Source organism: Tetrao urogallus, assembly GCF_951394365.1.
Source record: "Tetrao urogallus genome assembly, chromosome: 6".
Taxonomy (NCBI): domain Eukaryota; kingdom Metazoa; phylum Chordata; class Aves; order Galliformes; family Phasianidae; genus Tetrao; species Tetrao urogallus.
In genome coordinates, this window is record NC_136819.1 from 867,640 (window position 1) to 883,646 (window position 16,007).

General features: G+C 37.8%; 2 protein-coding genes across 2 annotated transcripts in view; one reads left to right on the top strand and one right to left on the bottom strand.

Annotated features, from left to right (window-relative positions):
• Positions 1-12,960, bottom strand: part of KIF18A (kinesin family member 18A) — a gene marked incomplete at both ends in the record, with an annotated part of 36,115 nt that extends 23,155 nt beyond the window's left edge. Inside the window, 8 exons of the mRNA XM_079537536.1 lie at positions 2,661-2,767; positions 3,020-3,094; positions 3,841-4,017; positions 7,408-7,605; positions 9,666-9,776; positions 10,905-11,009; positions 11,832-11,989; positions 12,633-12,960. Coding sequence (XP_079393662.1) covers positions 2,661-2,767; positions 3,020-3,094; positions 3,841-4,017; positions 7,408-7,605; positions 9,666-9,776; positions 10,905-11,009; positions 11,832-11,989; positions 12,633-12,960 — 1,259 coding nt within the window. The remainder of the gene's footprint in view (positions 1-2,660; positions 2,768-3,019; positions 3,095-3,840; positions 4,018-7,407; positions 7,606-9,665; positions 9,777-10,904; positions 11,010-11,831; positions 11,990-12,632) is intronic.
• A 2,317-nt stretch (positions 12,961-15,277) lies between these two features.
• Positions 15,278-16,007, top strand: part of METTL15 (methyltransferase 15, mitochondrial 12S rRNA N4-cytidine) — a gene marked incomplete at both ends in the record, with an annotated part of 90,739 nt that continues 90,009 nt past the window's right edge. Inside the window, one exon of the mRNA XM_079536948.1 lies at positions 15,278-15,556. Coding sequence (XP_079393074.1) covers positions 15,278-15,556 — 279 coding nt within the window. The remainder of the gene's footprint in view (positions 15,557-16,007) is intronic.

Consider the following 16,007-nt stretch of genomic DNA (forward strand, 5'->3'; position numbering starts at 1 on the left):
GAACCTTAACAAGCTTAGGTTTAGCCAAACAAATGTAACAAAGATTACCTCCTTTCCTTGAAAAATCTCCAAGATCCTAATCTGTTGCTAAACAGTCAAGTCTGCCTAAGAGTGTGGAAGATTTTAATACTAGCTCAATTTCCATGAAATCCTGTTGGGTACTACTTTAGTAAACATTTTCAAATTTCTGCAATTTGAAGAAATGGATTTTTACTGTTATCTCAGAAGGCTTTCCCAGGTAGAAAACACATTCAAGAGGCCAGTGAAAGTATTAACTGAACTAAGTAGGTGGATAAATGTCAGGAATATATGATGAGATATGAAGAGACAGAACCAGTGAGACTTTCAAACCAAAACCTAACCTTCTCAGGTATAGATATACTGGCTTGTGTAACAAATACATATAAATATCTTAAGTATTCTCTTGTCACACCAGAAAGATTGGTAGGAACATCATGAAATCATCATGAAGGTTGATAAATCTAAAAGCAATAGGAACGAAAAAGCCTACTAATGTGACTGAGTTTCTATGTGAAAGAATAATTCCAGTTCCTGCCATTCAAATCTCACAGGAAGGGTACTACCGATGAAATAATTGTCAGCCATAACAGCATCTGCTGTCATTTACGCATTCTACATTGTCAGCCCACGAAAACAAATTAAGTGGCTTTGCTGAAAGCTGGCATTCGTACGTCCCTCTGTTCCTCACCCTGAAAGGTTACTGGTAAAACAGTTAACCTGGCTGTGAGCAGAAACAACAGCATTAGAACTTGCATATAGATTTGTTATTATTTTTTTAATATGCAGTAGAGTATCAATTTCCATTCGATAACATGTTCCTAGAATTTACAAACCGAACCTTACAGAAACTCTACTATACCTCTCCCAGAAACATACTATCTCTACTAGCCTAGGCTTAACCAGTTTATTGATAATATAACTTAGAAGCTATAATACCTTACAAGAAAGTTATTTTCCTGTTTTTTAGGTTACGAAGATCAGTTTCCCATTAACAAAAAATAACTGTTCTCTCTTACTCAAGGACTGTCTAGTTTTCCAAGTCCTACAGAATGGGCTTGCATCACCCCACAAGATTATTCCACAGTGATCTATCACGAAGCTTTCTATTATGCTTTTCCCTTTCCTAAAGCATATTGTGTTATTTTATTACCCAGCACTCTCAAATGCAACACTAACCTATACCGTTACATTTATCATTCTTTTTCTGCCCTCCTGTGCAGCCTACATATACTTAATAGTTGCTTGATTTATTCCTTCTCTACCCCATCCCTCCCCCAACCTTTTTTTTTCCTCCTATTGATTATCTGGCTGGCAGTTGTTAGTTATATCTTATTAGTAGAAGAAGTGATTTTTCAGTGTGAATAACAACACCTCGGTGAACAACCCTAAGCCAGCTCTGTGCTACCCACACAGACACAAACAAGATCTGTCCTGAGCATTTTAAGTTGAAAATATTTCACTAATGTCATCTCATTTTTGTATAGTAGGACACTACCAGGTCTGTAAACATACATTTTTTTATATATATGTGCACACAAGTTCTAAAAAGTTCTTTTAGCAAGACATCACTTGCAGGTGTTGGTTCTTTCACTAATACAATAAGAAAATAAGATCCAAACTAAAGGCAAGGTAAAAATAACTTCACAGCAATATTGCTAAGTACGGGCTCAAAATAGAGTAAGACTCAAGAGAAAAGGAAATGTAAATTTTATCTCAAAACTGAGGTTACAATATGGTAGTTAATACAATATAGTAGTTTATACATCTGAGATTGAAGAAAGTTGCTATTTTCCCCCTCAAAGTCTTTAGGTTTTGGTACTCAGAATGAACTTGTTACTCCTACAGAGTAACAGGAGCTTCTAGGAGAACATTTGTCCTAAACATCTTTTGTATTGTCAGTGGTAGAATTTCATATGCACAGTTATACAGAAGATTACTGGTAGCTTTGGGACAAAAATACCTAACTTCTCAATGAAATAGCTTCATTTCAGTAACGAAGGCAAAGATAAGCTTAACAAATCCCATCACAGAAATATTTTAATAATCATATGCTTACTTCTCAAAGCTCATAACTCCAGTTAGATTCAATCTCCTATCACACATACAAACATTCTTGGTACCAGCAGTTAAACAAAAATTTTATGGGTATCAATATAATCCACACCATAATATCTACATGACAGAAGTATTATCAGTAAACACTTCACAAGAAAGTAGTTATAGATATAAGACCTTCATCATAGATCTAATTCATGATGTCAGTGAGTCATATCAGCTTCTTGATGGTCAGACTACATGATTATCTCACAGGATTTTGTTGAATAGTTTGCCTAGTAAGTTAAAATACCTCCTCAAGTACACTTCCTCAAGTACTTGTTGCATTCCGAATTCACCTTTTCAGCTTTTCTGAACAGGAGTGGCAGTACTGCACTACTCTATGTAAAACAATGTTAGGAGTTAGTATGTAAAACAATGTTGTTCAGTACAACACTGAAAGAGTAGTTTCACTCTACAGATTTTTTTATTATTTTATTATCATCTATTTTATATTACTTATATATTATTTTCCTACATATTTATTATTTATAATCAGGAAAGCCCCAGTCTTGAAGAAAAAAATCTTCATGTGATCAATTTACCTTTGTATTTCCACTTGCTGATGGTTTGAAATTACAGAAGAATCCTGGCTTTGATGGATGCTTGCTTTTTCTTCGTATGTTCGCAATTTCTCCTTCAGCATCATGATCTTAAACAAAAGAGGTACCTTTTAGCTGGATTTTTTCCCTTGGTTTTTGAAACCATCCTTCTGTGCATTTGTCTCAACACATTTACAAATAGCACTAAGTGATATCCTTTTTGAAAAAAAGAACATTCCTTAACTTTACACAGAATTATTAGGACAACATTTGCCCTGTAGGTGCAATCACATTAACTTTATTTTAAAATTCAAGCTTGTAACAGTTATATGACAACATTTTAACAATAGATTATAACGTACCTCTTTCTTCTGTTCATTGCAAATTTTAACATATTGGCTTATGTGGCTGTCCAAACTAACAACATTACTCTTCAACTGTTAAAGAAATGAAACAAATTATAACTCATGAAGGAGATTTTTTTAATTTCCCTGCATAAAAACAGACTGTGTTTAAGTACTACATAATTACATTTGCACTATATTCTGAGGAAAGGGATGAATATATTTCTGGCTTGGCCACAAAATTGAACTTTTTAGCTTTTGACATCATCTGCTGCGTATAGTTTTCCTTACAACAGCAATAAATATTAAAAATAAAAAACTATGCAAAAATGGAAATTACAGTAAAATTCCATAGTACATAAAAGAAATTTTGGTATCACAGTACAAAGGATTATTAAAAAGTCACAATAGTCTAAATAGATACTACAGAGCAGAAGACAGGAAGCCACAACGGATTTCCACTTGTCAATAGAAGCTCATTCAGATTCTCAGCTCCAGTTGGATCCTACTTGTGACAGAGCTGGACTGGCTCGAGCACAACTGTTCAGATACTTCTTTCATGTGCTTTACTGAGCTCTGAATACAGAATGGCAAGACACTGAAACTGGCTGTGGATTTCACCAATTGAAGATTATTTCTAAATCTGAGACTCGGAAGACAAAATCTTTTCAGCTCACTCTCAGTAACAAACACCCAGATGAAGAAAGAAGAGACAACAAAAGAATGTCGAGGAAAAAAAGTTAAGTAAATTGGAAATAGTCTTCTGAAAGAAATAACCCTTCTCCTAAGAAGATATTGCTACACTTTGACAGAAGATCAATAAATGCCAATATACTCACGGAAGACTTAATATCCTTTGCTCGGTTTGCATATTTAAGAGTATTATATGTATCATCATAAAACATAAAGGATGGACTAACAGCAGCTATCATTATTGTTCGGCAATTTCCTCCAAGGGAATCTTTCAACAAACGAGTGAGCTTGCTGTTTCGATAAGGAATGTGCTGTTTCTTGCTCTATAAAGAAAACATTGTTATGTATTAAGCAGCTGTATTTTACATGTGCTTCAGTGTTTGCTTACCCTTTCAGGAATACCACCAAACATGACAAATAGACTTACAATATTTCTTTTACATCAGTCAACTTCCTCAAAATCACATTTACAATCTGCTTTAAACCTCTTAGAATTGTTTAATACCCCTGTAGCAGAATTGTTGCTCAGGTTACTTCCCAATGTCCGAAAATATAACAAAAATTCTTATGGTGTGAGCAACTAACATAAAAAAGTAGGCTATGCAAACCATTTCAGTTCAGAGTGATTGAGGTTGAAGTCCCTTTCGAGATCCCTCTACTCAAAGCGTTCTCAGCTACAGCAAGCTGCCAAGAATTTTGTCCAGTTGAGTTTTGATTACCTGCAATGATATTGACTCAACCACCTCTCCAAGCAACTCAGCTGCCTGAGTTCGCTCAGTAAAGCTTCTTCCTTCATTACATTTACACTCTCCATCTCATAGTTCAGAAGCAATTAGTACCCCAATCCCATACTGAATACATCAACGTGAATTATCTTACTTATATAAAATGGTACAGGTTCTAAATTCTGCCTTTTACCCCAACAAGACGGCAGGGGAAGTCTGCAGCTTTGCCAGGCAGCATAACAGGAAATAAAAGCTTAGATCATTTACCCTATTTGAAAGGAGAAATTGCTAGCTGACCAAGAGGTGCAAGCTGTGGATTTGAGTTTGGCAAAAATTCAGGCTGTTTTGTCCCTCTCTCACACAACTGTTCATGCCATTTCCCTTGAGCTGCTGAGCCAGATCAAGAGAATAATTTACTGCCACAAACAAGGTGGGCGAAAGAGCACAAAAGACCAATCAAATCCATAACGCACACCTTGTCTCCCCCTTCAAACACTGGGATATAGAACCCAAAACAAAAAAGGCATTTCGTGATCTGGGAAACAAGACCCTGCAGCCAGCAAGGTAGAGAACATTTGTAGCCGAAGGCAGAAAAGCCTGATAGGGCAACCCCCTTAACTGATCAGTTGAGATTTAACAACTTACTACTGACTAGAAGGGCATACTACCCTGCTCTTCAAATCTCTGCTAACAGTCCTCACAAATAACTGAACCAGCAAACACTCAATAGGGTAAAAAACAAACACAAAATTCATTAAACCCCTTAAAATTTAGAAGTAGTTCTGTGTAAGTAAAGTTGTATTTTTGGCAGCCATTCCTGAATAGGGAATAAAGCTTTCCTCAATATATATCTCAATATCAAATTTTCAGTGCAGGATATTATTCTGGAGATGAGAAAGGAGGCAGTTTATTTTCTTGAAAATATCGTGTTGACTAGACAACAAATTCATTCCCTATCCATAGGAGCAATGAAGACACACTCTGATTCTTGCTTTTCTGCCTCATATGACTATAATGGAAAGTAACTGAAGGGAAGTATTATATATAGTATCCTTACCTACGTAGTACCTTAATAGTACCTTATAGTACCTTAACTACATCCGTTGTTACAATTATCTTAAAACTGTTTTATTAAATACCTATATTTTTTCTATTGGACATTTGTACCTAACAGGTAACATCTTGCATACAGAGCAAATACACCTTACAGACCCCACCCAACAAAATACTAGAATAGGGACAAAGCTTAAAAATAAAAAAAGCTTGTTGAAACAGGATAATACTTTGAAAAGATCAAAGGAAATACAAGGATTCTGACTGGCCTATTTGAAAGTCAGTTTATAGCCAGAAGATAAGAGAAACAAAGATGAGAACATAGCATTCACTAGAAAAGTGGATAAGGAAATGCAAGGCCCTCCCAGGCAATGCAGGAAATAAGTACACAGCAACAATCTCTAGTAAGAGATTTAATGACAAGACAGGTTTGGACATATACAAGGTACGATGACAACACTAGAAAGGAAAGTATTCTTTAAAGACAGGTGGGAGCATTAGCAGCAGTATGAAATACTTTAGGGAAGCAATCTTGGAAAAAAAAAATAGTAGGGAGAAATGGATTGCAATAATCAAGTCAAATATACAGAAGGACAAAAAAAAAAAAGTAATTACAGAAGAAACAGGAAAGCAAGCATGTCCATGAAAGCTTTTCCTGACGCACAAAAAACAGCATCTTGTTGAAAAGCAGTTGATAAATAATTGTATCATTTCAATTCTGCTTTTCAACATTTATTTGAAGTTCTCATGCTATTGACAGTACAACACACATTCAATCAGATGATGTCTCTTAGCTTAACCACAAACTGAGGTGGAAAGAAAGGAAATAAGTTTCTCCAAAAACACATTACAGAAAGCAGCTATTCTTTTTCCCTTCTATAAAAGGATACTTCTGATTTTTCACTTTAAAAGTTGAAGATTAGTAAGGTGGCCTCCATGTACAAAACATACTGCCCTTTTACCAAATCAATAAAAAGAATTCTCAAATGAATCTCCATTATGATGATGAACTGGTTAGAAAGTTATCCATTAATTTCTGTTACTGTGCAAAACGTGTGTTTCACAAAATGGAAAGAATTAGGAGGTAAGAAAAAGAAAAACAGGAAACAGTTCAGATGCACGTCATCAAACCTAATAGACTCATACATGGTTGATAACGGGGGAAGTTCTTTGCTATGAGAATGGTGAGGTATTGGAACAGCTGCCCAGAGAGGCTGTGATGCCCCGTCCATCCCTGGAAGTATTAAAGGCCAGGTTGGATGGGGTCCTGGGCAGCCTGGGCTGGTGTGAAATGTGGAGGTTGGTGGCCCTGCATGTGGCAGGGGGTGGGAGATTCATGATCCTTGAGGTCCCTTCTAACCCTGGCCATTCTGCGATTCTGTGATGGGCACAATCCCTAGGAGTTTTAACTGTTTAAAACCTTAGGATTTCTGCTCTGATTTTAAGCAACACAGTATAGGACATTTTCATTCAACACTCTTCTTGTGAAGGAAAATCTTAAACCTTTAGTTTATCTAAGTAAACCTTAAGGCAATCCATGGGATAATGATGCCAATCATTGATATAATCAGATATGAAATTAAATATTGAAAATATGAATTAAAACACACTGTTTCTCTTTCATATGGAAATTACTGTCAGCAACAAAGCTCACGTGGCTAAAATTAAGTTACATCAGATGATTCAGTAACTAAAAAGTTAATAAAACAACTCTCTCCCTATCCCACCCCTCAGCAGAGTCTACAGAGGCTCTATTTCTTAAGAGAATAAAGGCCCTATTACATACATTTTCCGATATACTCCATGGTGACAGGCAATGAGGAAGTTACAAACAAACAATAAGAGTCAAAAAGATGCAACACTTAATGCTTATCATGTACAAAAACATTTCCACAAGACTAGAAGTCGAAGACGGCTTGGGAAAGCACCACGTACCTTAGGATCTGCCAAGGCATTAATGATATTTCCAAGAGCTAGCAGGGAGCGGTTAATGTTTGCTCCTTCTCTAAAACGAGCTCCCTTAGCATTTGTAGCACTGGCACGTTCAGATCCTGCGAGGTCAATGAGGGACATTTTGGCGATGCGAACATTTTGACTAATGCTAGCTATCTTGTCTTGCTGTCTTAAGTAAATCTACAAGGCAAAAAAAAAAAAAGTTAGTTGACCACTATCCAGCGTCTTATTACTCTAACATTGTCAGAAATTCTCATTGGAATCCTTTTGCATTCTAAGTTAAGCCTTTCCATACTCATCAACAGGCAGTCTGTCCTAGTGGAACATCATTTCTGACTCCTCAAATTCACCTGCTTCAGGTAGGGGAAAAAAAAAGAATTTGGGTATGGTTGTATACTGTATTTGGCTGGGGAGTAGTAAATTTTCTTCGTACAAGCTCTTATGTTGCTGTCTTTCAGATTTAGGACAGTTGAACACTGATGTTTTCATATTGTTGAGTAGTACTGACAAAGCATGAAAGCCTTCTCCATTGCTCAGTCAGCCCTTGCTCCACTCCAGCCAGTCAGCTTGAGTGGGCAAGAAGCTAGGAGGGGACACGACTCAGAGAGCAGACCTCACCCAAATAGTGATATATTCCATGGAACATCTTACCCAGTGACAGAACTGGTTGCATTTTTCCAGAGCAGTAAATTTTTCTGTCCCCCTTCGACTGCCTTTATTTTGAACCACACAGTTTCCCAACCTACCCCTCTTTGCCATTCATATTTTCTGTCACGTTGCACTGTGGGGGAGTAAAGTCTATACCAAATGTAAATATTTCTGCATCAAACAATACAATCAAGACCCATTGTACCATTTTAGTGAGCTCAACATAGAACAAGAGAGAAAAGCCATTTCTCTGAGATGAATGCAAAGCCTGTCTGATGAAACAAATCTGAACTCTTTGCTATCAAATAAAAGTGAGGACAAGACACTCCAGCCCCAAGTAAACAAGGAAATCAGCTGTTTGTGCTCTGACCTCAGTCTGTGGCACTGCGCTTTGTGCCTTATTAAAGCTGCACACATGGGTGACCATGCAGCAATCAAGCCACCCAATTCAGTACAAATTCATTGCTTTGAATTGATGACCATAGGCACGTAATCTGAGGAAATGAGAAAGGACAATTTGAAACAGAAGCCTAAGCTAGAGGAAAACCAACATTTTTAGTGAGGGAATTTTACTGTTAGGTACTTCAGAAATATGTAAATATGTCAAACACTTATTGTTATTTATTGTCAATGACAATGACTGAAATTTAGATCTGGAGTACTTATTTTACAGCTATTTGTATTTGCATGATCTAAATGATAATGTCAACTTCTGCCTATCATTATTAAGCATGGCCTCAGTTTGCAGGTACAGTTAACAACTGTCTAACAGTTAAATAATAATAGAGCTGTAATGCCAGGACAAGAGCTCAAGTTGCTTTGTAATATTTTTCAACCCAGAAGAGCAACATGTAAATAATAGAAGATAATGTGATTTGCCATAGGCAGCAGCTAAAGCTTCTTGATACATTGGCTAACAGGACCCATTTTTAAATAATTTTTTGTACCAGTTTGTATTGCAGTTGGAAGGACACTGTAATAGTGTGCAAGCAGCAGTAATCTTTGGAGAACTCTTAAATACTAGCACATTTGTACAGTGTCAGTAAGAAACTTACCTACAAAAACTAGAAACATGCGTTTCATTTTCATGGTTCAAGCATGTATCTGCCTAAATCCTAGTTTGTGTTAAAACTGGCCACACGCTCAAATACAAAGAAAACCTGAATCAATGCAAAACCAAATAACAGAAAAGTAGCATTTGAAACGTTCACTTCACAGAAAGAATAATGACATTCTGTAAAATATTTTTCGTACAAGAATGCTGAGCAACATTAGAGAAGCATAAAAGCAGAAAGCACTCAAAGGCCTTCCAAAGTGTAAATCTACAATATCGAAGCATATTCTTAATTCAAAACCACAGTTTTAGAAAAAAGATATTTCTAAAGACTGCAGTTGGGATTAGAAAGCTTTTCCTCGTGTTTGCTTCCAACTCTATTCAGTATGAACAGTGAACTGGAAGACTTTTAGCTCTGAGCACTAAAATTAAGGTCTGAGATATATAGATGTACATTTAAAAGCTTCCATTGTATTCAAATTTAGGCAACAAGTAAAACTCACAGAAATACTGGTGTACATCTGCTGTATCATCTTACCTGGAAAACTGCATGGGAACGAGAAGAGGAGGCATTCACATCTGTGGGATGTTGTGTTCTGTTTTTATTCCCATAATCCAACATTTGAAGGATTTCCTCTGCTGATTTTGGCTTTAAAAGTAGAGCACTAGGGTAAGTACTTTTTTTTCACCCCTCTTTCTCATTAGCTGTATAAGACTTTAAAGATTTTACAGTGATTCTTATCTATATATCTATATAATTTATATATATATATATATATATGTATAGATAGATTAAAATGGTAAAAAAAAAAAATCAACATTCACCTTAAAGGAAAACCAAGGTACTTGAAAATAGAGTTAATAGTAATTGCTGTTTTGGAATTGAGGCCCTTCAAACACTTTCAGCTGAAAACATTAAAGCATGAAAAGTACTTAAGAGCTTCAGAAACTGAAGACACTTCTTTCTGAAAGCCAAAACCAAAACAAAACCCACCAAAATCCCTTAAATCTGCAAGTACTATCCATAGTCAGAAATCCTAAGAATGCCTTAATTAATCTTTGCTGTATTAATGCTTCAAACATGAATATAGTACTGTCTTCATGCAAAACTCAAGCATAGGAAGAGAAGGCCTTTAAAGGATGAGCCAAACTAACGCGATTCCTGCCTTCGTTGTTTGTTGCACATTGAAGTTGGAAACTACATAGCATTTAACAGGCTCCAAAATTTTGCAGGAAGAAAAAAGTTAGGTCCATGACATTAATTATCAGATTGGGAAATGAGGTTGCATTAACAACTTTGAAGTTGCTGTGCTTGTCTGGAAACAGCACTTTTTTTTTTTTAAAGTGTCTTTATTAAAAAGAAAAAAAAAAAACAAACAGAAAAACTCAAGTTCTAGGCACAAGATTTGCAGAAGTGTTGAACACTCATGCATAACATTGAAAACAGTGAAGTCCTTTAAGAAATACTAAGATTATTTCTCAAAACAAGCTTTCCACAACCTGAAGGTAAGCATCAAACCAGCAGTGTCTGCTGGGTAATAAAGACAATTTTAAATCAATTTCTATTTAACAACACCAGTAGCTTTTTCAGAACGTGCATTAATTATTTAGTAGGCTTGCAGGTTACTACGTTACTCCTAATGATTGCAAAAAAACAAAACAAACAAAACAAAACCCACAAGATTACTAAGTCACAAGCAACTTCACTGTGCAATCACAAGCAAATTTGACCTCAAATAAGGTGGAGCCTCCTGAGTTTCGGCACCTATTTACATACCTGATGTAATGTTAGCCCTTGAACCACCACCCCTTTCTGAGCATCTTCCCGAACAGCCAGCGGTCCTGAGTTGACCAGAAGATCACGGATCTGTTCATTGTACACCTTTGAGAAGGAATTTAAAATCTCTTTAGAAAAGTTACCCTGTCATATTTGACAGGATTGGATTTGAATGGCAACCTCATTCTTCATTACTATTTTAAGACAAAGTGACATTCTGTGATAAGAATAAACCAGCGTCTGTGTAATAGCTTAATTCCTCTTTACTCTCCTCGCCTAGTGCTAATTACTATTCCACTTGACTTAATGGGGGCTAGAATGTAACAGTCATTTTACTACTGCTGCTTTGCGGCAATGCAAAGATAGGTACTAGCAAGAACAGACAAGCAATGCCAAAAAGATAAAGAGAAGAGAAGCCGGCAGCAAAGACCAAAATAATTTTTTGTAGTGAGCTAAACAGTACCATAGCAGTCCTCACAGAAGCATTTCTTTAACTTGAGATACAGTAAAACCAAACTGAATTTTACTGGAAAGGAATTAACCATCTTTTAGTTGTGCAATTTCAGTGTTAACAGGAAATTACTGCTAACATCCCTGACAAAGTATCTTCCTGTACCCATTAACAGATAGAAGGAACTTAACTAAGGAGCAAGGAACTTAATTAATTTGCAGGACAGGTATTACTAGGATGAGAAATGAATGTGTTAGAAGAGATTGGCCTTTTTTGGAAGATACAAGACAGTAACAGGTATCTATTAGTAACATCAAATTTGAGCACTACTCAGTTACAGTCCCATCAAGGATACATTTCTAAAGTCCCAGAATAGATCATAATGAGTATGATGACAGAGGAAATAAAAAGTTTAACTTGATTTATAAAATTATGCCTTCTTAAAAGCAGCATACTAAATCCAGGAGCTGACTTACCTCTAAATAAGACACAGCAACATTGCATATTTTTTCTTCTTTTATTTGATCCATGCAATTATAAAGTGCCATCATGGTTAAATACATCACTCCAGGATCTTCAGGGGAGCCTAACATTGTATGAGTCTTTCCAGCTCCTGTTGCACCATATGCTAGCACTGCATTAAGAGAAAAAAAAACCAGAAAACATACACTTGGTATCAGTAGGCCAAACAAGAACAAACTTCAAATGGACATTCAGATCCCCCATCATATTATACCACTGTTTTCACAAACTATTTAACTTTCTTACCTAATATTCGCTTTCTACAACTGAAATCAGAAAGCTATCTCAAGAGTCACATATTTTCAAGTTTTTAATTCCAAGTTAATTCACAAGCAGTTGAAGTAAAAGATATTTCTTTACTCTCCTAACCCTAGACTATCAACTCATTGCAGATACATAAGGCATTACCTCAGTGTTATATTTGACAGTTAAAAACAAACTTTTGAAAGCTTAAGTTGACAAAATAGATTAATACACTCAATGAAACTACCTCTGGCTGAATAACTCTTCCTTGAATACTCTTCATAAGCACATGTATTTCAGATCAAATTCTGAAGCTTGTTACAACCCTATCACAAAGTCTTCTTCAAAACATAACATAGCTAGTCTACCTTCCACATACAACAAAATGGTCATAACTATAAATTACAACTAGTTATTCAAACGTAAATCCCTAAGGCCTCTGCAGCATTCAGATACAAGTGTAGATCCTCCAAAGAATTTAGTGAATGAAAAGAGGCATATAGCAAAGATACCTGTGCAATTATATCCATTTAAGAAGCCATCAAGTACACCTTTGGTTGTATGCTCAAAAACTTCCAACTGGGTTGAATTTTCAGCAAAAACAGCATCAAAAACAAATTTAAGGTCTTTCTTTGTTCTTTTATTAATATCCCTGTGGGTCAGTTTCTTTCCATGAAAAAAGCTAAATTCTTCTTCCTTCGGATCAAACACCAATATATGCTGGTCAACAACATGAACAACTTTAGCAAAGTTGCCATCTTTTTCCTTTTGAGTTTCTGGACGGACTCGGACAACCACTTTCATGTGGCTACAGACATCATCTTCTTTAGCAGCAGACATGCTCTCTCTTCTCTGCTTCCAGGGCTCCTTCAGACCAAGCAGCTGAATCTTTCCTGCAATCAACAATAGAAGCAAAAGGCCTTAAACTTGAAACATAATTTCCTCATTAGAATCAGAGCAGAATGGCCCGGGTTGGAAGGGACCTCAAGGATCATGAATCTCCAACCCCCTGCCACATGCAGGGCCACCAACCTCCACATTTCATAGCAGCCCAGGCTGCCCAGGGCCCCATCCAGCACAGTCCTGAACACCTCCAGGAATGGATGGGGCATCCACAGCCTCTCTAGACAGCCATTCCAATACCTCACCATTCTCATAGTAATGAATTTCCCCCTGACACCCAACCTAAATCTTCCCTGCCTCAACTTCAAACCATTTCCCCTTGTCCTGAAGTTATCAGCCCTTTCAAAGAGTTGAGTCCCCTCCTGTTTATAGGCTTCCTTTAGATACTGAAAGGCTGCAATGAGGTCACCCTACAGCCATCAGTTTGCAGTTTAAGTCAAACTACACGCCTGTGCTAGCCCTGCCCTACACTCAGTCAGCTATAGGAACCATCACAAAGCTCTGAGAAGCACTGTTAACTGGCCTGAAAACACGACTAAACAGTACACAGCTTTAAGGAAGCTAAGCAGGCCTTCCTGGGGAAAGCCAAAGCCTGATTCCTCCGACTACAGCTACCGTTCCACCTGCAGTTCTCCTTTACTTCAGAGCACTCACACAGCAGCAGGCAGCTCTCTCGTCCTGCAGGAGGGTTCAGGGGCCTTTTGATTATAGGCCCCACAACGCTGAGATACTAATGAAGGACTGCCCTTCCAGGCCTCGCTCTTCACCTCAAAAAGAAGAAGGATATCCCAGGGCCGACAACAAACACAGATCACGGACAAAACCGCACGGTAAGCCCCCGAGCCCCGCCCGCCCTGCCCGCCATGCCGCTTGGGGCGGCCACTCACCTCAGCGCCGCAGCCGAGCCAACCGCCGCCCAGCGCGGCCGCCGAATTCAAACGCCAGCGGCCGCGCCCCCCTCGCCTCCTCATTGGCCGCCGCCGCCGTGACGTCATCAAGGCGACGGCGCGAGCGGGTAAGCGCGTGGCGAGGGTGGTTTCTGTAGCTCTGTGCGCTGTGCGGGGTTGGCGGGCGGGAGCTGCGTGAGGGGAGAGCCGCGGACCTCTAGGCCTGCTCGATATAAGATCCTTCTTCGGTTTTCTCTAGGCTCAACAGCCCAAGCTCTTTCCACGTAAGAGCGATGCCGCAGGCCCTTAATCATTTTTGTAGCCTTCTGCTGCATCCTGCGACTGAAAGCACACAAAAAGTTTCCTCAGTTCATAGATGAGTGATTGTGAGCCGTGCTCTGGGTAAGGAAGATGCTTCCCGGGGTCGTAGAGCAAGGCAGTGTGAGTTAGATTATCACTGATTTTCTCCCCACCTCTGTGTTAGCTTCTATAGAGGTGTTGGGGTTTGTTGTGGAATCACAGAATTGTAGGAGTTGGAAGGGACCTCCAGGAATCATCAAGTCCAACCCCCCAAAGGACTTGCAAAGGACTTGAAGTCCTCTGTTCAAGGTTAGAAGCTGATACATGCCTACAAATGCGATGTAATAAAAGTAAGATAGCTTTTATTCAAAGGGCCTTTGGCCAAAGTATGCACTCTTTTCGTGTGGCAAGAGAGAGTGTGAAATATGACACAGTAACAGGTGTGAGCTCATAAAAATGCAAATAACATCTTACTTATGTTAACCTTCAGCTTCCTTCAGCTTTTTTTTTTTTTTAATCTGCTTTGAATTATTCTGTTGTAATTTTACCACACATGCAGGTTGTAACACTAATCATAACAGTGTTAAAAACCCAGTGGCACAATTTGTCTTTTCCCATTTCAACTAGAAATACAGGAAACTTGGCAACCTAAGTGCTGCCATTCAGAGCAAGTGCCTCATTGTACGTGGCAGGACGTAGGAGAACAAAATGAAAGCTGAGCTACTGTTCTGGTTGTGCTCAAGTGTGGTTAGTCATTTAATAGGGGCTTCTCTCAAGATGTTTGAACATTGATAGAGTGCTAGCAATGTAAAGGAAATGAAAGTATTGCTTGTGAAAATAAAGCTCTGTTTACTTAGATGTGATTGATTGTTAGATGGCCTTCAAATTGCTGAAAAGAAGTTAAATTATCAGAGCCTTTTTGCTGAGATGGCATTTCTGTAAAGCCTCCTATCTTGTGAAATGTACTTACAGCATTTGCACTTTTTGTGGTTTTTTTTTTTTTTTTTTTTAACACTTAATGTTTTAAATAGTTATCAAAGTAATTCCCAACATCTGTTTTTTCTAGGATGATCAATTCCAAAATGCTATCTCAGAGTCTGTGCCAAGTTAACAAGTGTCTGCTTCTGTGCAACTTAAAGCTGAATCCAGTCAAGTTAGCTGTTTTGGCCAGAAGGATCTACTCTTCAGTAAAACATCTTTCTGAATATGATTTAACGGAGCAAACTACACAGGAAAGTGAAACTAAAGAGTTGCTTCACAGTACAGAAAACAAAACCTTTGGAAGATTGCACATACCAGTGATGGTGGAGGAGGTCATTAATTTTTTATCCCCTCAGTCAGGCCAGGTGAGTTAAGTAATTAGTTGACACCTATGATTTAGTATCTGTCCAGCAGAAAAGTTTGTGCAGTGTGGTGATAACTCTCCTTTAGAGAAATAAGGGCTGTTCTTTGAGACTATTCCACCTTTTAAAACTTCTGAATTATTTTGCCATCCAAATTAAGGTTTTATATTTAAGATAGTAGAAATCTCCTATCTATGTGTCTGACCTTAACAAATCCTGAGTAATGTTGGTTAAAACTGTAGCATTGAAGCAATCTCTTGCTTTTGTGCTTGTTTTTCTAGACTGCTCTTGTGCATTTGTAGGGTGTTAAGTAGTGTTAATTACTAACAGTAGCAGGGAGTTATGTGTGGTTATGTCATCAATTTTGTGAAGAGCTCTCTTCGTTTTGTGTAAGAGCTAGTAAGGTAAAAAATCATTGTGGAATCAACTGTGTTAGAAAAAAATCTTCATGATC